This window comes from Candida theae, assembly GCF_024610275.1.
Source record: "Candida theae strain CBS 12239 chromosome Unknown scaffold1, whole genome shotgun sequence".
NCBI classification, from domain to species: domain Eukaryota; kingdom Fungi; phylum Ascomycota; class Pichiomycetes; order Serinales; family Debaryomycetaceae; genus Lodderomyces; species Lodderomyces theae.
In genome coordinates, this window is record NW_026261439.1 from 567 (window position 1) to 21,497 (window position 20,931).

At 40.8% G+C, this 20,931-nt stretch overlaps 9 protein-coding genes across 9 annotated transcripts; 5 read left to right on the top strand and 4 right to left on the bottom strand. All coding sequences in view use genetic code 12, as the record gives it.

Annotated features, from left to right (window-relative positions):
- Nucleotides 1–353: 353 nt before the first annotated feature.
- KGF57_003130 (uncharacterized protein) lies at nucleotides 354–2,660 on the bottom strand (the record flags this gene model as incomplete). The annotated part of the gene is made up of 1 exon (XM_051752518.1): nucleotides 354–2,660. One exon carries the CDS (start codon nucleotides 2,658–2,660, stop codon nucleotides 354–356), a length of 2,307 nt encoding a protein of 768 aa, XP_051608139.1.
- Nucleotides 2,661–2,863: 203 nt separating this feature from the next.
- On the top strand, nucleotides 2,864–4,888 carry KGF57_003131 (uncharacterized protein; the record flags this gene model as incomplete). The annotated part of the gene is made up of 1 exon (XM_051752519.1): nucleotides 2,864–4,888. One exon carries the CDS (start codon nucleotides 2,864–2,866, stop codon nucleotides 4,886–4,888), a length of 2,025 nt encoding a protein of 674 aa, XP_051608140.1.
- A 1,427-nt stretch (nucleotides 4,889–6,315) lies between these two features.
- On the top strand, nucleotides 6,316–8,448 carry REG1 (protein phosphatase regulator; the record flags this gene model as incomplete). Its single annotated transcript, XM_051752520.1, has 1 exon — nucleotides 6,316–8,448. The coding sequence occupies one exon, from the start codon at nucleotides 6,316–6,318 to the stop codon at nucleotides 8,446–8,448; it is 2,133 nt and encodes a 710-aa protein (XP_051608141.1).
- A 469-nt stretch (nucleotides 8,449–8,917) lies between these two features.
- On the top strand, nucleotides 8,918–9,844 carry KGF57_003133 (uncharacterized protein; the record flags this gene model as incomplete). The annotated part of the gene is made up of 1 exon (XM_051752521.1): nucleotides 8,918–9,844. One exon carries the CDS (start codon nucleotides 8,918–8,920, stop codon nucleotides 9,842–9,844), a length of 927 nt encoding a protein of 308 aa, XP_051608142.1.
- Nucleotides 9,845–10,958: 1,114 nt separating this feature from the next.
- On the top strand, nucleotides 10,959–15,227 carry KGF57_003134 (uncharacterized protein; the record flags this gene model as incomplete). The annotated part of the gene is made up of 1 exon (XM_051752522.1): nucleotides 10,959–15,227. One exon carries the CDS (start codon nucleotides 10,959–10,961, stop codon nucleotides 15,225–15,227), a length of 4,269 nt encoding a protein of 1,422 aa, XP_051608143.1.
- A 45-nt stretch (nucleotides 15,228–15,272) lies between these two features.
- On the bottom strand, nucleotides 15,273–16,475 carry KGF57_003135 (S-methyl-5-thioribose-1-phosphate isomerase; the record flags this gene model as incomplete). Its single annotated transcript, XM_051752523.1, has 2 exons — nucleotides 15,273–16,205; nucleotides 16,323–16,475. 2 exons carry the CDS (start codon nucleotides 16,473–16,475, stop codon nucleotides 15,273–15,275), a joined length of 1,086 nt encoding a protein of 361 aa, XP_051608144.1.
- Nucleotides 16,476–16,698: 223 nt separating this feature from the next.
- Nucleotides 16,699–18,063, bottom strand: PEX12 (ubiquitin-protein ligase peroxin 12; the record flags this gene model as incomplete). The annotated part of the gene is made up of 1 exon (XM_051752524.1): nucleotides 16,699–18,063. One exon carries the CDS (start codon nucleotides 18,061–18,063, stop codon nucleotides 16,699–16,701), a length of 1,365 nt encoding a protein of 454 aa, XP_051608145.1.
- A 212-nt stretch (nucleotides 18,064–18,275) lies between these two features.
- On the top strand, nucleotides 18,276–18,602 carry KGF57_003137 (uncharacterized protein; the record flags this gene model as incomplete). Its single annotated transcript, XM_051752525.1, has 1 exon — nucleotides 18,276–18,602. The coding sequence occupies one exon, from the start codon at nucleotides 18,276–18,278 to the stop codon at nucleotides 18,600–18,602; it is 327 nt and encodes a 108-aa protein (XP_051608146.1).
- Nucleotides 18,603–18,640: 38 nt separating this feature from the next.
- Nucleotides 18,641–20,870, bottom strand: NOT3 (CCR4-NOT core subunit; the record flags this gene model as incomplete). Its single annotated transcript, XM_051752527.1, has 2 exons — nucleotides 18,641–20,789; nucleotides 20,848–20,870. The coding sequence occupies 2 exons, from the start codon at nucleotides 20,868–20,870 to the stop codon at nucleotides 18,641–18,643; spliced, it is 2,172 nt and encodes a 723-aa protein (XP_051608147.1).
- Nucleotides 20,871–20,931: the final 61 nt, after the last annotated feature.

Sequence of the window (20,931 nt, forward strand, 5' to 3'; positions counted from 1 at the left end):
ACAAGAATTGGAAAGGTGGCCGAGTTGGTCTAAGGCGCTAGACTCAAGAATTAAGTTTCTTACGACTTAATAAGTTGTGATTTCTAGTATCGTAAGATGCGCGAGTTCGAATCTCGTCCTTTTCATTATTTTTTTTTTTGAATTTTGTTTTCCTTTTCCCTTTTTCTTTTTTTTGCAGCCGCAGAAATTTTAAATTGTTTCTGAAGATTATCTCTTCATTTAGTCGCGATTTCTTGTAGTTCCCAAGACTACACTTAACTAGCAAAAAGACTAAAGTCGTCCTTGTTTCCAATATGGTACTATATTATTGAAGAGCAAACACAACCACCATTGGATCAAAGATTTATACTTCTTCACTTGTTCAGGAAAAATTTTGCAGAGCTACCGATGATATTGCCTTCAAAGACAAGTCGATTCTTGACCCATTGACTCAATTTGTTTTGTATACGTGGTTGTTTGTACCGTTTATCCACCAAGTAAATCAATGCATAATCATTGGCATGTCGAATACAACGACCAATACTCTGATTTATGGCCCTCATGCATAGATTTTCATAATACTCATTTGAACATTCTTTAGCCTTTTGTGGTGTTCCTCCTTTTTCAACAACCTGTGCTTCTATGAAAGCCCTCTTGGCAACAATTTCCCCCAGAAATGCATTGGGATAAGGTAGACCTACCATCAAGACCGCTCGAGATAGATTGTCAGAAAAGTTGATTCCTTCTGACAACTTCCCACCAACCACTGAAAACAAAATCGCCCCTCTTTTTGAAGTATTTATGGCATTTGAATACTCAGATAGCACAGAGTCCACATGCGACGAACTTGTAGGTTCTTGAAAAATTGTTTTCAAGGTGGATATTTTTTGAAAAGTGCTGGTTTTTTGCCATTGATGTACAACTTTGTAAAGAAAATTGTAGCTACTGAAAAACACAACAATACCATGAGGAACCACTTGACATATTTGTAAAATAAATTGACCCAATCTGTCAATTTGTGACACATCTTCACGTTTTTGAAACAGAAAATCAAATTCAGAGTCATTACCCCATTTGTCAACAGTGTACACCTCTAGATTACTCTCTGGAATGATATGTTGACATGAAAACTTCTTTATTTGGTCCCTTGCAACTTGAGGTATCAAAAACTCAGAAAAATCCGACATTGGTTCCATTGTACCACCACAAAGCAACACACATCTAGCCTGTGTCACAATTTCGTTAAAGATCACACTTGGATCTAATAGCATATACCTAAGCTCAAACTCATCTCCAGTTTTATCCCAGTAAAATTTCCCCTCTTTTCCAGGGTTTGTCAAAGCACGAAGAAATTTTGCAATTTCGAAAAGCACAGGTGTCGTTGTACTAAATTCAGTTTCGGTTTTTTCCATATATGACTCAATCTTGTAGGCGATCTTGGATTTGGTTAAGTACTCGTCTAGCTTGTGAATATTTACTAGATCCCCAGTGGAATTTTCAAATATGTCTTCTGGTTTGACCTCCGCTCCCGGTGAAGGTTGTTCCAATTCCATAAACTTTGCCAATACTTTGCAGATCTTTGTCAACTTGGTGATATTGATTCGATTGCCACTATTTAATCTCTTGGCAAACTTGCTCAAGTACACCTTCAAAGATTGGATCACTTTGTTGAGCTGGCTGATTGTAATCTTCACAGCGTACAATGATGTGATTGAGTCAACCACATTATGCGCCTCATCTATTATTACAATCGCATCTTTAATGTCAAGTCCCCAAGCTTCTCGAGAAGATTTTTGGAAAAGTAGTTGATACGGTAGTGAGACTATTTCTGCAGAATCTAGACCCTGTCGAACCGAGTAATAGGGACACGCGTGGAGTTCGGTGCCCAAGATTGCAAGGTCCTCAATATCCCTAATCCGAGACAAGCTCAAATCAGAAAATTCATTAACAAGCGACTGATCTTTTGTCAAGTAGCTGCAGCCGTCTTTTGTCTTTTGCAAATCAATACAGGCATCGTTGATGCTATGATCTCCACGTTTAGATACTTTTTCATTGATACACAATTGCTTTCGAGACCCGATTGGAAGATACTTTGTCCTTTCTGACATGTCATCAAATGAAGCGTCAAAGGATGTGAGTCGTAGCTGACTTGAAAACTGATTCAACTGAGAATGTGTTCGGGAAGAGAAGAAGATTTTGGTTTTGCAGCTGTACTCCTTGGCTTGGTTCACTTGGTGATTCATTAAACTCTCAATTTCCCGGTTGAGCTTCACATTTTGTGCTTCGATTGATCCCGAATCAGTGTCGTGATAGTCATCAGGAAGGAAATTCGCATCCTCTTGCTGTATCTGTCGCCGTTTAACCTTTTGTTTGCCTGCTGATTCTGCTCTCATTTTACCCCCGTGACTCTTTTCAACTAGGTCTAAGTGTGTCTCAAACTCTTTGAGTTTCTCCTTTGACTTGTCAACTATGGAGCTCCTATAGGCACTCTTTACCCATTCAGGTTCATCATCACTGCTCTCATCTGGATCAGCACCAATATCAAAAACATGATCTCTCTTGTAATTTCGTAACCAAGTCATAGTGGAGCAGATAACGGATAGTGTTTTCCCTGTCCCAGTTGGACTTTCAAAAAGGCCGACTTTGTACCTATTCTCTATAGTATCATATATGGCATCCATAAGCTGGAGTTGAATGTCGTAAGGGGTGAATGGATGGTTGTAATTTCGGGGAGCAGCAGTGGGACACATGGCTAGACATAAAGGCAGTTGTCCAAATTGAGTGAACCAGATGAGTACGCGTCGTGATATAATAAAAACAGAAAACATCGCACAAATCAGGAATCTCAAAACCACAACATCAACTTCCTCCTCCCTCCCCCAAGATGTCCTTCATCTCGGACATAAAATTGAACCGGGTAGACCTCGCATTAGCTCGTCATGATCCAATTCAGCTATCTGATAATCTACAGCTAACATTGAACCTGTATAACGAGTTAGCTATAGTTGAACCACGATTTCCATCATATCACAATGCAATCAACAAGAGCCGACATCGAACAGTCTTAAACACCAAAGAAATCTTCTCCACTGGGTCTATATTGTATTCGGAAGCAGTTGGAAACTTGCCCGTGGGTCGGTTCAAGGATGTTGTGTTCAAGGATGGCGACGAGTTTTATAACATCACTGCTCAAGAGCCGATTATTGTTGAGCAAAAGTGGAGTACAATAAATCCAAATACGAGAGACTGTTTGTTGGGGGTGTTATTCAGTACAGGCGAGATGCTAGTTTTGGGACGAGAAAATCACAATCAGATATACAACTATAAAGTAAAGGTTAATGTGTTTGAAGCGTTGGCAAAATTGTATGAGATTCCGTTCTTTGAAGGGAAATGGTACGTCAGCGCCGAGGAGTTCAAACGTCTAAGGCTAAAGTACTTTGCATTTTATGGAAGTGAATTGGCAGTTGTCGATTTGACTAATCGAATCACCATCTTTGACTTTGACTTGAACGTGGTCAAACAAGTTGATTTTGCAAAGGAAATTGCAAAACTATTCTGGGAAAAGAATACTCTTTTGGTTATTGGAAGAGACAATTCGATACTGGTGGTCAAGGACGATGTAAAGGAGATCCATCCAGCTCAGCGAGGTCATTTTCAGAAGGCAAAGATTGTTCAGTACCAGGAGGATATTTTAGTCATTGTGGTGTTTATGTCAAAGGTTGTTGTATTAGGCAGTGGAGGTACGCACGAGTTTGATACAGAGACTTGGAATACTTGCACGTCTATTATTGCAGGACGAAGTAAACAGTTGTCGATTGTGTTAGCGTACGAAGACTCAACAATTCTTACACTTTCATTCGATGGAGGCAATCTATCCAAGATACCCAATGACTTGTCATGGGCAATGTTTAAAGAAAGAGTATTGAATAGGTTTCAAATGTCTTTCGAAGGAGGATCAATTGAAGGTAGTATAATTTTACACGGGGTTGAACCAATTACTGATAATATCTTGGGGGTAGTGTACAAAGTCCTACCCAAGAATGCGATCCATTTCAGAATCCCCTCTGAGATAAGCGTCAATTTGTCATTTTTTCAACTTGAATCGTCAATAGGACAACTCAAGGACACGGTGGTGAACACATCCATAGCCAAACTTGCATGTTTTTATTTAGAGAATTTTGCAACCATACCAGTGGTGATTGATGACTTGACCATGTCACATTTGGAAAAGGTTGACGTGTTTGTACCACAGCTACAAGTGTTTGTGAATGAGGTCTTGCAACCAAAGGAGTTACCAGAACCGACAACAGAGGGAACTTTGCAAGTGGATTTGATAAAACATTTCGTTCAAAACGAAGCAGTTGTTGACAATCAATTCAAAATCTGTTTGGCAAGATTGCTCTTGTCTGCACTTGGGCAATTTGAAACCCCAGGAAATGGAATGACTGGCGAGTTATACAAACGAGTGCATGCCATACACCATAGTATCGAGCACCGGATACGAAATTATATTATACAGTTGTTACATCAAGTAGCTCAAAGATACCCCGTGGAGAATGAAACAGACAGGTTTTCTTTAATAGCACAGGGTCTTCGGTTTGGTCTCAAATTGAGTGAATCTGAAGCCAAGATCAAAGTGGGTACAAACCTAGTTGAAGAATTTAGCATTGACTCTAAAGCTGAGCTACAGACAAACTCAAACAATATGATAATGTCAACATCTGGACATTCATGGACAACATGTGATGTAACCGCACTTCCGATTGTTGATCGAAAGACAAAAATAGACGAGTTAGGGAACTACAAGTATTTGTACGGCGACCAAAACTCACCCATAGTTGATACACTAAGACATACAATTGACTTTTGCTACATCAGTGGGAATAGAACATACATTGGTCAATTTTGAATAATAAAACAATAACAGAGCAGCTACTCTTGTTCAGTGCAACGTGTGTGTGTGTGTGTGTGAACCCCATAACACTTGTTCATAATCACATGGTACAGCAAGTTTAAAGTGAGCTCACATTGTTTCTTTTCTTCATCGTTATTACGAACGTTTGTTGAGAATGTGACACAAAACAAGAAACTGGAAATTCTTTTCCGAAATTGTCCAGCGTGCGCGCTTTCTTTCCCTCTCCTCTCCTCCCCTTTGCCCCCACAAATCGGATAAATTAATTCTTCGTATAAAGTCGTGCAACTAAATATTACACTCTTTTAACTACGCAGTACAACTTTTGCTGTACAGAATCAGTTGGTTGTATTGCCAAGATACAGACTATATATACAGCTATTTGAGCTGATGTATAGCAATAGCTCCATTGGTATGGGGGGCCAATGTTCTCAGTTTTCCAAGGGTAATGGCTTCGACCAAGACCTTTGTGTGAAGAGTTTCTTCTTCTTGTCAGTGGGTTATAGAGCCAAACTATGCACAGTCAAGAATTGAACTGGTTAGAGCTACTTATAGGCCTGGACTTGCTGTATGGTTGCAGTGTAGAATCTGCACAACTGTTGTTTCAATTTATCACGTCATTTTTGTCGTTTGTGTATCTCTAGTTCTCTACAGTGCAGAAAGAGAATTGCAGTCTACACCTAGCTAGCTAGAAAGAAGCTAACTCCTTAAGATTGATATTACCACTAAATTGCTCATCTTTGGATAACCACGAGTTCAACTGCAAACCCAACTGGATGAACTCTCTTCAGCTTGGTGGTACTGGAGACAAAACAAAACCGAGTCATAAAAACGACAAGGAAGGACCTAAGAGAGTTATGTACCTACCGACGTAAGTCAGTAAGCTCCCTGTCATGTCAATTGAAAGACAATAGGGGGAAGGGGAGGGGGAGAGAGGGAGGGGGATGAAGCAGAGGTGGATGGACAAAGATGAATAAAGATGACGGGGTACTTCAGTGTCGTGTCGCAATTCGTATATCATTCATAACAAAATCTCTTTCCCCTCCAAAACAAGAGTTAGAAAACAAAAGAAAATTAAATAAAAAAAAAAATAAAAAAAAAAAATAGACAAGAGACAAAGAATAAAAACAATCACTAACTTTTCTCTTTAAATTCACTCATTCAACAAATTAGAGACATCTTTTTAACACTATATATACACACATACACACATACACACACACACACACACACACAGTCCTTTACTTATCATCAAACTACACCTGCCACATCCTAGCTACGACTACGAGTACTACTACTACTACTACTACACTACTACTCTCTCTCTGTCTGTGTGTGTTGGCAAACCTTTCATCCAACTCACTACATCAAGAAGCTAATAAAAACAAAGAGAATTCAGAGACAGCGTTAAAGTACACTAAATCATGTCAGATGAGGTATTTACAGGTGGGGCCACTACTTCACAACATGTGGATGCTGAAGATGACGATCATTTTGAAAACACCACATTCAAGTTGAAAAGAACAAGGTCTTTAGGTCTTCTTGATGAATTCATACCTGAGAAAGTTAAAGAGCAGTCGTTGGCAGCAGGAACAACGCCGAGAAATAGAAATAACGGCGTCGACACTACAACACCACCATCAAACGATCAACCCGATAGCAATAATACCAATAGCAATCAATCAACATCGGTGTCGTCCTCGCCATCGCCTGTTCCTTCTCCTACTTCTGGACCAGCTCTCAACTTGCAGTCTCCTGAATTGATTCCATACGATGATACTAATGTGGCGGCAGAACCTTCCCGCCACGTGGACTACTTGTCTCACCAGTGGGATGTGTCGGACATTTCCAAATCATGGAGGTACGTGGTGTCGAACAAACACGATGTGGCAAACGCCGCCCGTTTAGAAAATGCCTCTTGGAGAACGTGGGCACAAAGAAGATCAAATTTAAAAACAATCAGTCCCGAAGTAGTTAACTGGGCTAAAGACACAGATGTTACTTGGCTATATGGCCCAATATTGAAGAACAAAGGTGTGTCTTCCGGTGATGGGAACGACGAAAATGAGGATGATGTAAACCACGAGCCCACAGCCACCAGTGCCGTTGCAGGAGATATATCAATACCCAAAAAATCTAAAAACAAAAATGCACCAAAACCGATATTGAAGAAGCGAACTATTGAAGAATCAATCATTAGTCATACAAACTTGCTAAAATTGGAGTTGGCCTCAAGTATCCATCAAAAGAAAAGAGAGCAACAATTGAAACAACAACAAGAGTTACAGAAGCAGAACCAAGCAACTGATGAGTATTTTGACTACAATGCCCTTCTGAATAAGTTAAACAGTCAATATTCCAGAAATCAAACCACAGACAATTCGAGTGTAGCAAGGTTTCAGAATTTGCTCAATTCGAGCAACAAGCTGAATTCAAATTCATCGTCACTGATCAAACAAGATTCCCAAACCGGAGACCACGCTTCTTCGAAAAACGATCAATTAGCAACAGAAGGTGGGGACGACGACGACGACGAGCACGGTGAGAGACATATACACTTCAATGACGTAGTACAACAATGCGTGGCATATGACTCGTTTTCGGATGGTAATGACGAGGAGGGTGGTTTTAGCGACTATGAAGACACAGATGAAATATATGACGACTACGATGACCAAGTGAATGACAATTTGATTCGAAGCCATTTGTATGAGGGAGATTTGGAAAATGAGGATAGTGGTCTGGACGAAGACGATGAAGGAGGATTCTTTTTGAAAGTCAAGTCTAATTCCAACCCTACTTTGAAATTGGCACCAAGCCAAGGATCTTCGCCATCGATAAAAAGCCACGACCAAACTGATCTAGACTCGTTTCCTTCACTTAAACGTTGCACATCTATAAAACATTTACCACCAACCACGTTGAATTACGGATCAGATGAGGATTCAAGTGACGAGGATTATCCATACACTTCAAGTTTGTCACACAATGTTGGTAATGACATCAGCAGAGGATATGATTACTATTATGATTACAATTCAGTGTATCCAAGTGATCCATACCAGTATCAGGGGTCACAAACACCCGATGTTGTTGATGTGCCTGAGAATCTCGACATGGGATCCAATGTGAACTACGATTTGATCGACAACAACAACAACAACAACAACAACAAGGATGTAGCTGTTGGCACCTTGGAACTCAATGAGCATGGCGATAGAGAAGGTAGTGGCAAGGATGGTGCACTAACAGCAGCAACATCAACATCAACATCAGGAGGGACAGCAGCTGCACCTGCCTCACCTGTTTCTGGTAGCTCACCAGCCTCACCACTTTCTGGACCCAAAACGCCTATAGCGCATTTGGGCACTCCCACACACTCATATTCGAACCATAATAGCCAACTTCATTCTCAATCAGTGCATATGCCTTTCCAATTTAGTGATTCAGAGGACGACGAAGAGGAGGGGTTGAGTATAGGCACACGAAGATCAAGTCAAGCCTTGGCTGAACTGATTTTCCATGGACATAACCCGTTGACTGAGAATAGGAGTTAGAGGAGGCAAACGTTCGGGAAGGAGGGACGGCTAGGGGTATGGGTGGGGAGTAGGGGAGTAGGGTTGGGGGTGTTCACTTGAGAGTCTAAGCGGGTTTGACGATGGATGAGATTATACACCACGATGAGGCAAAGTTTATTAAACAGGCTGAAGGTTGCTGCGTCTTGATGTAGTAAAGACGAAGTGATATGATATACTAGACCTACAGTGGAGTAAAGATAGATTTCAAATAAACGAAAATTCAATTCAGTAGGAACAAAGTTTTGTAGTTGTGTGTCGTGAGTGACGCAAAGAACTTTTGCGACATGCACATTACCAGAAAAAAGACAGGAAAAAAAAAAACAAACAAAGAAAAAGAAGAGACTCCACTAATCGTTGCTGTCAGTTGCTAATTACGCATATCCTTTTTACCCACGCGAGGGAAGAGGTATATAATTACCCACAATTCTATACTAATTGGAGAGAGTAAATGACGTTCTCAGTAACTCCACTAACCACCCATAAGCTAACACCGCCACCACAAGACGACGATGGAAAATGCGAACTCATTGGTACATTTTCACTCCTCACACAGGCGTTTCTCGGGCTCATTTGCCTATCTAGTCTTATAGTCAAGCGGTTCTACGAGTACCCCATACGACGAACATGGCCAGTATGGAGCTTTGACGTGAGCAAGCAACTTATTGGTGCGTTGGGCGTGCATGTGTTTAATGTTATTTTATCGGTGCTCAAAACAGCACCGGGGTTGGTGTTGCTAATACGTGGTGGTGATGAGAAGCCGAGTTACGGAGATGATGACCCGGATAAAGATGACCCGTGTGATTGGTATTTCTTGAATATTGTGTTTGATTGTACTATTGGAGTTTACATCCTATATTTAGTGTTCAGGGGAGTCAATTATGTGTGTAAGCGAATGTTTCACATTACTCAGATTGAGAGTGGTGAGTATGGTGATGTGAACAATCCAAGTTGGAGAGCATTTAGCAAACAGTTGGCGATTTATTTCACAAGTTTGATGATTACAAAGTTTATCTTGTATGGATTAGTGGAGATTTTTGAGCGGGAGTTGCTTTGGATCACATCCCATATTTTGCTTCGTTGGTTGGACGAGTATCCTGACGAAGTTGAGATTTTCATTGTTATGTTTATCATACCCATTATCATGAATTGTTTGCAGTTGATCCTTATTGATAATTTTATCCGTAACCAAGTCTGGTTTGAGAGTAATAAATTGATTCGGTTCAAGTATCCTAATTTTGACGAGGAGACTGCCAGCACTCGACAACGGGAGATTGATGAGGTGTTGAACACTGAACGGGAGGAGATTGAACTGGGGGGTAATCCTCATGCAAGGAGTGGCCACCATAAGCACTATGGATCGACTTCTAGTGAATAAATGAGTACTTAAATACATCTACATTTATATCAAAAGCGTTGCGAAAAGTCAACTCGATTCTAAAGTTACCATTTCTATTTCTAGTGCTACTGTTGCATGCACAATGTACTGAATATTTTGGCATATTGTAGCGTGGGTCACAGTTGGCTGACCAAATGCCACAGTAGTGATGATGACGGACGAGAGAAAAATTGGGTGAAGTAAGGGTGGGGGTATTATCGTTTATTAAGTTCCTTATTCCATATAACGTAAGCTAGTTTCTGACTGCATTGGGTGTGAATCCATAACCCTTCATACATGATGTATACTTGTCGAGGATTGATTTGCAATCTTCACTTTCAACTCCATACAATAGCACACATTTGTCTCTGTCCTTTCTTTCATCGAGGCATACACAGCATGGTTTTGGCCTTTGTTCTGAAGAAGGTGAGGACGATGATGATAATGATGACATTGTTTGTTGTAGTTCAACCAAACTGTAAAGACGGTACTGCTATGGAAAACGGAAAGTTTTTCAGAAAAGTGTGTTTTAGTGCAGAACTAGCGTGATGTCATTTTGCTGCTCAATTAGTAATGAGACAGACATGTCTTGGATGTGATTTTTGCGACATGTCACAGTACACAACAATCTTTGGATGGCTCCATAGAAATCTTTAAGACAAAAGCGTCATCTGAGCAAGAGTTACCCAGTCAAAGATCATTGATCCGAGAGATGCGAGAAACTGCTAGAGTGTCTGTAAGAGGCAGCCATCGTTGATACATTCTTAGTTCCACTCAACATAAACCAAAGAAGCGTACATATTACACAACTTCCCACATCTCCAGCAATCTTATCTCTACTCTTGCTCTAAAAAGTGGGGGAAGAAGGGAAGGGGGGCTTTTTTAAAACAGCAACTCACCTTCGCAATGGACTGTATACCTGTCTAATCTCGTTAGATTGAAAAGAAGTTCTCTCTGGTTAATCTTCGGCAATTGAAAAATTTCGCATGGATGAGCCAAACTTTCAACCGTGCGGACAACAAAAAAAAAAAAAACAATCAAAACCTTTGAATGGCTAGGGCTTTGCCGAAATCTCAAAAATCCTCATCTATAATCAGACAAGAAACATCGACACATGGCAGATGAATCATCGAATAACATCAACGTATTGTCACTAGATGAAAGTGTCATTAATTTGAATGATGATCTCCCAATGGAGTCATCAGAACACTCCTTCAGCTCAACTGAGCTACCTTCATCAATCAGCACCCCTCATAATTTACATCCACATTCACACAGAAGAACTGGCTCGATAACATCATATAGGAGAAGCATTGACAATGAAAGCGTTTTACTGTCAGGCACTTTTTTCAATATTGACGATAAGTCAGCTGCGGTATACTCACCATTGGGCCCAAACTCAATATACGAATTGACGGTCGGCTCTGATCAGGCAAGGTCGAGGAAAAATAAAGCGCCGAGAAACTCGGTGAAATTGAATGGCGGGACGACATTGGTGTCTAATTTGAATACACCAACTTCACATGATATCCCGCAAGTACAACTAGAGAGGTTGAAAAAGAAAGTTTCAAACCGACTGATAGAGACACGATACGTTGATGATATAATTGACGAGTATAAAAAGTTTGAAGAAAGTTATAAAGCATTAACGGAGGAATCATTGCGAAAATTGTCCAACTCGAATACTAGTACGGCTTCTGCATTTTCGTCTGTTGAACACATTGACCTGAGCAACCTGCTATCAAACGTGCCAGAAGTGTTTCTTGACCCTGATTTCAAACTAGATGATCCAAGAACATTCAAAAAGGTGTTGGAAAACACAAATCTTAAATTAGAGGAGGACCATATCATTAACGATACGAGTTTACAGGAGAAATTTTCAAACTATTTAGACATTGTGGAGATAAATTTGATTTCTGAGATTGAAAAGTCATCAGACTCGTTCTTTGATGCAATTGGTGACATTGAAAAGATTCAATCAAAGTCAGAAAACTGCGTGCAAGACTTTAACAAGTTGACCCTGAAACTTGAATCACTTGAGAAGAATCAAGCTAAACAAGGATTAAAGATACTTGAGCTGATGCTACGGAAACAGAATGTGGAGATGTTAGAGAGGACAACAGTACAACTTCAATACATTACAATAACATTTCAACTAGCCAATATATCCTTCCGTGAAAACAACTACTTCAAATGCTTGAATGAAATTGTGGCAACAGAGGCATTGATTACGGGAGTGGAGTTTGCAAACGTGGAGGATCCTGAAATTAGGCGAGTATATCCAAAGATTGAAGTTTCCAATTTAAGTAATGTCCCTGCATTGATCCATTTACGTAACGATTTACACTCGCTCAAAACAGACTGTTCAAAGAAATTCACTGACGACTTTGTGGAACTTTTATTGGGCGATATCAAGTCACACTACCAAAGCGTTCCATCGCGAGATACTTTGAACCGAATGTACTCCAAAATGGACGGTTCAAGGAAGTATGCCACAAATCCTATCAATACATCATACCTCAACATTGAAGGAGGCTTCAAGCAGAAACTAAGAGAGTACGTGGAGTATTTGGGAAAAGCAGGACAACTAATCAATGCATACGCGGTATATCAAAACCAATTCATAGGAGAAATCAAAAACATTATAAAGCAGAATCTCCCGACCCAACAAAAGCCAGAAGATTATTCGCAAACTTCAACCCAGAGTACTCCCGGCCCCAATGAAAACGAAAGCAAATCCAACGCGCTAAGTGCCAACATCAAAATCCTAACTCCAAAAGAGTTTGAGAGTATGCTTGCTCAAACTTTTGCTCAATTGTCTGAATGTTTGCGTAGACTTTCGGTGCATCAAAAGCTCTTGCTCGATGTTGCTTTATCAAGCGTTTCTTCAGATGTCAATATAATGTCGTTGGATATAACGAAAGCAATTCACAAGGCAATAGAGTTGACCCAAATCCGCTTGATGAAGGTCTTGAATGTGCGTCAGGACCAAATTAGTGATTTACCACTTACACTTTATCTTCGACTTTACTCAATCACGCTGGCTTATTTAAGCGAATGTGAACAGATAAATCCAGCATTTGAGTTTACTGGAGCTGGAAATGTTTTGAAGGAGTGGTTTCCCAATAAATTGGTATACTACATACATAGACTTCACAACAACCTTTCGAGACTGGTAGCAAAAAGCTGTATGAGCGAAAGCTGGAAGGTTGTAGATGATCCTAAGGCATTGCAACCAGCCCAGATTGCTTTGAATGAAGTTGAGGGCTACATCGAGTTCATTCAATCTAATGGCGCAAGAGGCTTTTCAGGGTCTGAGTGGTTAGCATCTATGGACTTTTATGACAATGGAACGGTGGAGGAAGTTCAAGAGGATAAGCTGGAGTTTTCTGCAACCAAATTGGATATTTACGGGGACGAGTTCATGGTTCCTCATTTAGCTGTGGTTGTGCTGGGTCATGTTAAGGAGTATATGGCCGCATCCAAAGCTTTCCCCAATCATTCTTTGACTATAGAGAACAATCTTTTGATTTATTTTCGCGACTTAAACTCAAGGGTGTCACAAGCAGTATTGGGAGCCGGTGCCACGAGGACTGCAGGCTTGAAGCACATTACAACGAAGCACTTGGCACTTTGTACTAGATTTATTGAATTCAACATTGCTCTACTCAGCGTATTACAAGGTGGGTTCAAAGAGACACCTGAGCAAAATGAGCAATTGACATTTAAAACAATGATTGCCGATTACAAGAGCCATGAAACTGAGCTATTTGCTAAGGTCATCACCATAATGGAAGAGAGGACGGTATTGAGCTGTAACAAGCTTCCGGAAATCAACTGGGCAGAGCCAGTGAAGCACCCACAACAATGTCATTCGTACATGGAGAGCCTCGTGAGGGACACGATGACTGTTTCAAAGGTGTTGATGAGATACTTGCCAGAAGCAAAATACTCAATTATTCTTTTGCGTATTTTTGACAATTATAAGCGACTTTTTGTGGAGACATATTGCACAAGACTACCTCCATTCAAAGACTTTAACGAAAAGCATAACGTGCTTCGGGACGTTGATTATTTCAGAGTCAAATTGAGTGAGATTTCGGGGTATAAAAATTCTGGACAAGTTATATGGGAGAATGTGAATCTGATGCCCACAGAAGAGGACACAAAGATGGATGAAGTAATGCGTGGCAACTCCACCGTGGAGAGTGCTAAAGAAGAGCCGCCTACAAAGCTGAAAAACACCTTTGAAAGACTTGTCTCATCCGCGAGAAACTCCTTTGAACGAGGTGTAACTCCAAAGAAGGAAAATGGGGCTGAACATACTCAGTCTAATACCAGCATCAAGGAGGAAGGTGAGGTGACCAATCCGGTTACTCAAGAAGTGAGTAAACCAGCAGCATCAGAGCAAGTTTGGAATCAACTTGGTAAGGAAGATACTCCAGATAGCTCGAACGTGTTGTTTGATGCTGAGGTGGTTGAAGATCAGCTGGAGTCGAATGAGCCTTCTGAAGAAGTGGAAAATGGTGATAAGACAAAGGAGGAACTGATTGTGACCGTCAATTCTGAAGACTCCAGTAGAGACAGGGTGACGAACGAAAGAGTTGAGGAAAAAGTCTATCCAAATCATGTGACAGAAACAAATGAGCACAGTGAAGCACAGGCTACCTCAGAAGGATCACTTGAAGAAAACAGCAAATCAAATAAATCTCCGGCAAGTCTGGCCTTTGACACTGTCCTGAGTGTGACAACCAAATTGAAGGAAGATACGAAGCAAAACACAGCCAATAAAGAAGACGCAACCGCTGACTCTCCTTCCTTAGAAAACAGCAACTGTAAATCTAGTGACTTATCCAAGGACGAGACAGTTCTTGAAGACAAAGTTTCCAACACTCAAATTCGAAACCAAGAAAGCAACGATGCTGAGAAAGAAGAACTTGCCAAACCGGAACTGACTGTTGACCAACCCCCGTTGTCCATCACCTCAACCGAGTCTAATGGGTCAACCAGAGATGAAAAAAGCTCAGTCTATATATCACCAGAACTGCAAGAAAAGGCCAATAGTGCGAACAACGACAAGAGCGAAGTAGCGCGGCCAGATATTACGGATGAGACCGCGAATGACAGCCCCGCAAAGGAAACTCATGGAAATGACAAAGTACTGTTGGAAAACCCCCCATCCACGGTAGATATTGTTGGTGAAGAAGCAGCTCAAAATAACCTCCATGAGAGCGATAAATTAGCAATGGCGGGAAAACTGACTGACAAGCAAGAGAGCGCTAACGGTAATGCAGAGACCGACGCAAAGCAACCGAACCCGCCAGTAACCAAGACGAAGAACCAGAAGAAAAAGAATAAAAAGAATAAGAAAAAGAAAAATTAATGAGCTGTTTCTACCGTTTATATAATGTGTGTCTGTCTAATTTGTCTAATTAGCAAGGTTGAATTTACCATTCAGGTCTTTTGTGTAAACCTTGGTGTTCTCTGTGACTATTGCATCAACCAATGAATGTGGGGTCACGTCGAAAGCCGGGTTCCAGACGTCGATTCCCGGTGTAGCAATTCCCACAGTGACTTTGTCTCCTACATCGTCCCCCTCTTTTAATTGAGGGCCAACAAGGGTTGTCAATTCATGTTTTGGTCTCTCTTCAATCTTGATTTCTGAGCCTTGCTTAGTTTTCAAATCAATTGTGGTTCTTGGAGCAGCAACAATGAATTTGATGTTTGTGTTTTGGGTGGAGTTGAAGTAGTTGGCAATAGTGGCTAGTTGGAAAGTACCTATCTTGTTTGCAGTGTCACCATTTTCAACAATTCTGTCTGCACCAGCAATAATGAATTTGACAGGAGCTTTAGACTTGGAATTCAATGTGTTTATTAATGAGGACACCATATTGTCACAAATTAAAGTGAAGGGGATCTTTTCGTAATCCAATTCGTAAGTGGTCAATTTCGCTCCTTGATTGTACGGTCTTGTCTCCAAAGGATAGACTTTTTCCAAATAAAACTTTTCACCAGAACTTTTCTTGCTCAATGATTGATAAGTCGAGCGAATAATTCCAAGCGCCGTACCATGCCCTGAAGTGGCCAATGACCCAGTGTTGCAAATAGTGACTATGGAAAATGGTCCTTCAAAATTTTCCTCCTTCAACGACTCTTTTATGTACTTTAATCCATTTTCACCGATCTTGAAGTTATTCGCTAAATCTTCGTCATACAACTTAACAGCGTAGTCTAAGATCTGTTTGTATATCTCTTCATTCACCTTTTGAGTGGCATCATAACCCGCCAAGATCTCTTTAATATCGTTGATTGCATTGGCTAAATTGACAGCTGTAGGACGTGAACTGATCAAATAATCCAACTATTGAAGTAGATCTTTGACGTCACGGTCACCAGACTGCTGCGAGTTCAAGTAGTTGAAAGTGTCTACAACGACGGCAAATGTGCCGACAATTGCGATCGCTGGCGCACCTCTTACTTGCATGGACTTGATTGAATTGTAAGCATCTTCAATTGCAGTGATTGGGATGTATGTTGTTGCGTAAGGTAAAACCAACTGGTTCAATATTTCTAATTTAATGTTATCCCTGTCAAACTTGATGGCTTTTAATGTTCTTGTTTGGTTACTCATGCTTGGCTTCAACGTGGGGGGGGGTACCTCGTGGGTCCATTGCAGAATGAATTTTTTGTTTTTTTTTTTTTTTCCTATTGTTTGTTGCAAAATCGTCCAAACTGTGGCTGAGAGAGAGCTTTGCAGCAGAGTTGTAGGCAGGGAAGATACTGTCCCCAGATGTATAGTACAGCTACATATTTGTCGTACACGGTAATAAACATCAAATGTACTGGTTTATCATCTAAAGTATGAGACGTCTGATACCTTCGATCTGCCACTCCTCCTTCAATGGATTCCATTTACAACCAAGCAATTTCTGTCCAGTAATGGGACACCTTCCACCCTTATTTATATCATAGACCTTTTTCTCATGCACCTGCTCCCCCTCAACGTCTTCCAGATAATCCGAGTGCACCTCCTCTTCTTCGTTGCCATCGTCTTCCTTAGATTCAGATTCAACCTTTTTCGACACGATAATATGCGATTTCTCCAAATAATTGTAGATGCAGGAGTAATCAAAAACATACCCCGTTTCGATGACCGCTGGATTGGTCATTTCTTTCTTACACAAAGGACAGAACTTGCCCGATTTATACGGCTTTCTCTTCTTTATCGATTTATCCCGCGTGGCGAATGCACGCAATGCCGCAGACAATCTAGATGGAGGCGGCAATGTGAAATCGAGCGAGTTGCCCAGGTTTTTGAGAAGCTTTGCTGAAAAGTTGGAATTGTTCCACCACTCAAGAAATTTTAAAGTGAATATAGCAACGGGAAAAAATGTTCCCAACACGAGCTTCACCATTTTCCAGGACGGGTTGGTTATGTTGTTCAGGATAAAGTGTAAAAGCAACTCGACAGTTGTGGGTGGCGCAATCTTGTTGTGTTTCTTTGTGCCTGGTAACTTCTGCTGTGGCTCGTTTTTGTCGTAATCGTATTGATTTAATCGGGAGTAATTCATTTTGAATAGATAGGTTAAGATTGTCGGGGACTTGGACGATCCGCTCAAGTACATCAAGGTTGTAATAAAGTTGGCCAACCTGTAAGCACTCTGAACATACGGATAGATCTCAACAAATTTTCTCTTGATTTGGATCTTCGTATTCTCCCTCTTTGTGAGTGTTTCATGGGTATTCAATTGATTGGTGATGTATTTCGTATACCATACCTCATAACAATAGTTTAGCTTTTCGGACAAGAAAGCAGTCCCAGTGACTTCAAAAATGGATACAATTTTTTGCAAGGATGTGATCCTTCTCCTATCCTCAATCATAGAGGGCACTAGTTGAGTCAACTTTGAACTGTTGAACTCGCCTTGAGATAATGGTGTTTGATTCACTCGTTTGAGGCCGTAAAAGTTTTCCGTGAAGGAGCCTTGCCAATACGTAAGAAAGTACCATTCTATAAAGCTCCTCAATGCCAAGTTGATCTCATCAAAGTAGTTGTTGACTTTTAACAAGTATCGAGGATACCTACTAGCATAATGGACCAAAATGTATCTCAACGAGGGTGACAATAAGGATTCCAACTGGTTGGCTGAGATGAGTTCGAATAAGGTTGGTCTTTCTGAATCTAGCTGAGACGCATCTAGGGATGAATAGTATTCCATGTTTTGTTACTTTTGGAGGAGGGTTACCAATGGCAATCAGTTTGGAGTGAAATATGAAATATCTGATTTCCTTTTTGTTTTTTTTTTTTTTTCTTTTTTCTCTCTTCAACTTTGCGGAGAACCTTTTTTATAAATCCCGAGGTTAGACAAACAACACACACATTCACACACTCACACACGCTCTCACGCTCTCACGCGCTTTTACACCAGCTATGAATGCATTACCAAGTTTGAAGCAGCTTATTGCTAGTAATGGAATTTCCCCACCCAAGATGAAACAGTTTGGTATAATACAGGAGAGAATTAACAATTTCGTAGATGTTGCACAAATGCCGAATGCCACTACTTATGCGAATGTTCCCAATTTGGTTGCAAAAGATGGCACCGTCTACAAGTTGGACCAAGGAGGGTTTGCCGATCACGACTCAGCTCCAGACTTGTTGACTTCTCATCCAGGGTCCGAAGCTTCGCAATTTTCTGAGATTGTTGAGTCGACACTACAAACATCACAAGAAATGATGATGTCATCTGAGATTTAAAATTGGATATGTATATAATTAGATTGATTTGGATATATTTAAAATAATGTCTTTGAAGGTGCTGTTTGACACAAGCCGTACTCAAGCTTGAATCCGTACTTTACAAAAATCTCCCAAAAGTTTAGATCAAACACTTGATAATCACCAAACTCAAAAGTCGCCTGCTGTTGTCCCTCGGTTGCGTCATTCGATATAAGCTTCAACCTCTTGAACCAATACAGAGTTTGACCCTGGCCCAGTTTCTTCTCTACAGAAGCATCTCCAAATGGTGATGGACTCCTATTGTTGGCTTCAAATTGGCTCTTGTATGGTTTCCAACCAATTTCAAATAAACAACTCTCAGCAATCAAATTCTCAGCTGGAGTCAAACCATAGTAGTATCCGTAAAACAAAACAAATGTTAACTCAGTAAGCAAAGTGGCAACTTCTGGCGACGAATCCTGTAGAGACAATTTTTTGATTTCATCAGTTAAACTCTTGAACCCGTAATAAGCTCTGATTTTGTTCCAGTGTGATTGAAATTTACTCAATGAGGTGGGATGTTTGAAGCTAAAGTTTGTGAATTGCGAATAACAATTTGGTTGTACGCTTTTGGGTAAATAAGGTTTGTAAATTGGTGATGTAAACTGGTTGAATTCAGCTGAGTCAATGAGAATCTTGAACTCTTCATTGTTTCGTTTTGAAGCAAATGAAATCACCAAGTCCTGAATTCCAGGGGGCACACGAACCAAATCCATATCGGAAAATAAATTGTGTTCAGTCTTTGACAAGGGAGAGTTGGAAATGACGGCCTTGTACTTGTCCAAATCTATCTCCTCCAATTCCAACTGTTTGAAAGGCACGCTTGCTTCGCGCTTTGCACTGGTCGCCACATCAGGCACCAACGCCGCCTCGTCATGGAGAACAGGCTTTTCTGGTGTTTCGGGTAAACCGACTGCTGCAGCTGCAGACCATTTGAGCCCACCAACTGGTTTGGAGGGAGTTGTAGCTGGTCTCAACGTTCTGACAATAGCCGGCGATGCCATTTCGGGACTCTGGTGAGTATTTGGTGCATGCAATGCAGCTTGTGTGCTAGAATGCGTCTGAGAAACGTGTCGTTGCTCCCCTCCATCGCTTGAACGAGCAGAATGAGCGTGATGGGTTTTGGGTAGGTGCTGAGACTGCTGTGACGATTGTGAGTGTTGTGGCTGCTGTTGGTGCTGTTGGTGCTGTTGTGTTTGATTTGGTTGGCCAGGTTGCTCACTTGAACTTCGACTCGACAGCTTGGTAGGTGTTGGCGATTTCGACTTTTTCTCAATATGACCATTCTTGACCACGCTAGCGCTGTCTACAGATGTTGGTGCTGTTAACGTGTCCTCATGGACTTCAGAATAGTCTTCATCTACAGCTGAAATTTGGTTAAAGATATCGTCATACAACTCGGTATCTTTGGTCAAATCAGTGTCCCCATTCTTGTCCAAGTATGCCTCCAAATCATTCTTTAATGCGAAAATAAGGTTGAAATCAGTAACCATGCCATTCTTTAGCTGTTTGATCAATTTACGCAACTTCTTTTGGTGAAACTTGTTGTTGGATATTGTGGCTTGGATCTTTTCCTTCTTGGCTTCAATAGTTGCAAGATTATTCTTTCGCAACTTCTTTGACGCCAACTTTTCATACTCGTGCGTAAACTTGTCGGTTTGCTCTCTAAGTTGTGAGATCGAGTCTTTAAAGTATCTAATCAAATCCACTGCTTCCTCAGACAACTCGTCGTATAGGCTTTCATCTTCTTCCTCACTGCTCTCGTCCTCATCACTCTCCTCTTCCTCTTCTTCTCCATTTTCATTGTCGGCAAATGCCATCATAATGGACTGATTTGAAAATGACTTCAACTTCGTCTGCTTTTCCACTAGTTTATAAGTTTCCATGGCATCCTCAATAGTACTCTTGTTTTCCGAAAGTTTGGCACTATACGACGTCCCCACTGGTCCCAAGGTATTAACGGCATCATTCAGTAGCCAGTGCTTGATCTGCTCTCGAAATTTCTGTAGTTTCTTGATCTCTTTTTTCAAATCATTTGCCAATTTTTCCTTCTCTCGTTGGTTATCTGAGTCGTCCTCGGTATTCGTTAGACTTTCATACCTTTCGTAATGGTAGTTGAAGTCTTGTAGACCTTCTTGGATTCGCTTGAAAATGACATCTATGTCCCTGGCACGTCGTTAGTATACATTTCATACCTCATTATTTCCATCGGCAAGTAACATACTTTTGTAGCTTTCTGTTTGCCATTGTTTTAGTCTTATCCCAATATATACAGGTGATGTAATGGTGTTAAGTCTTTGAATTCTTT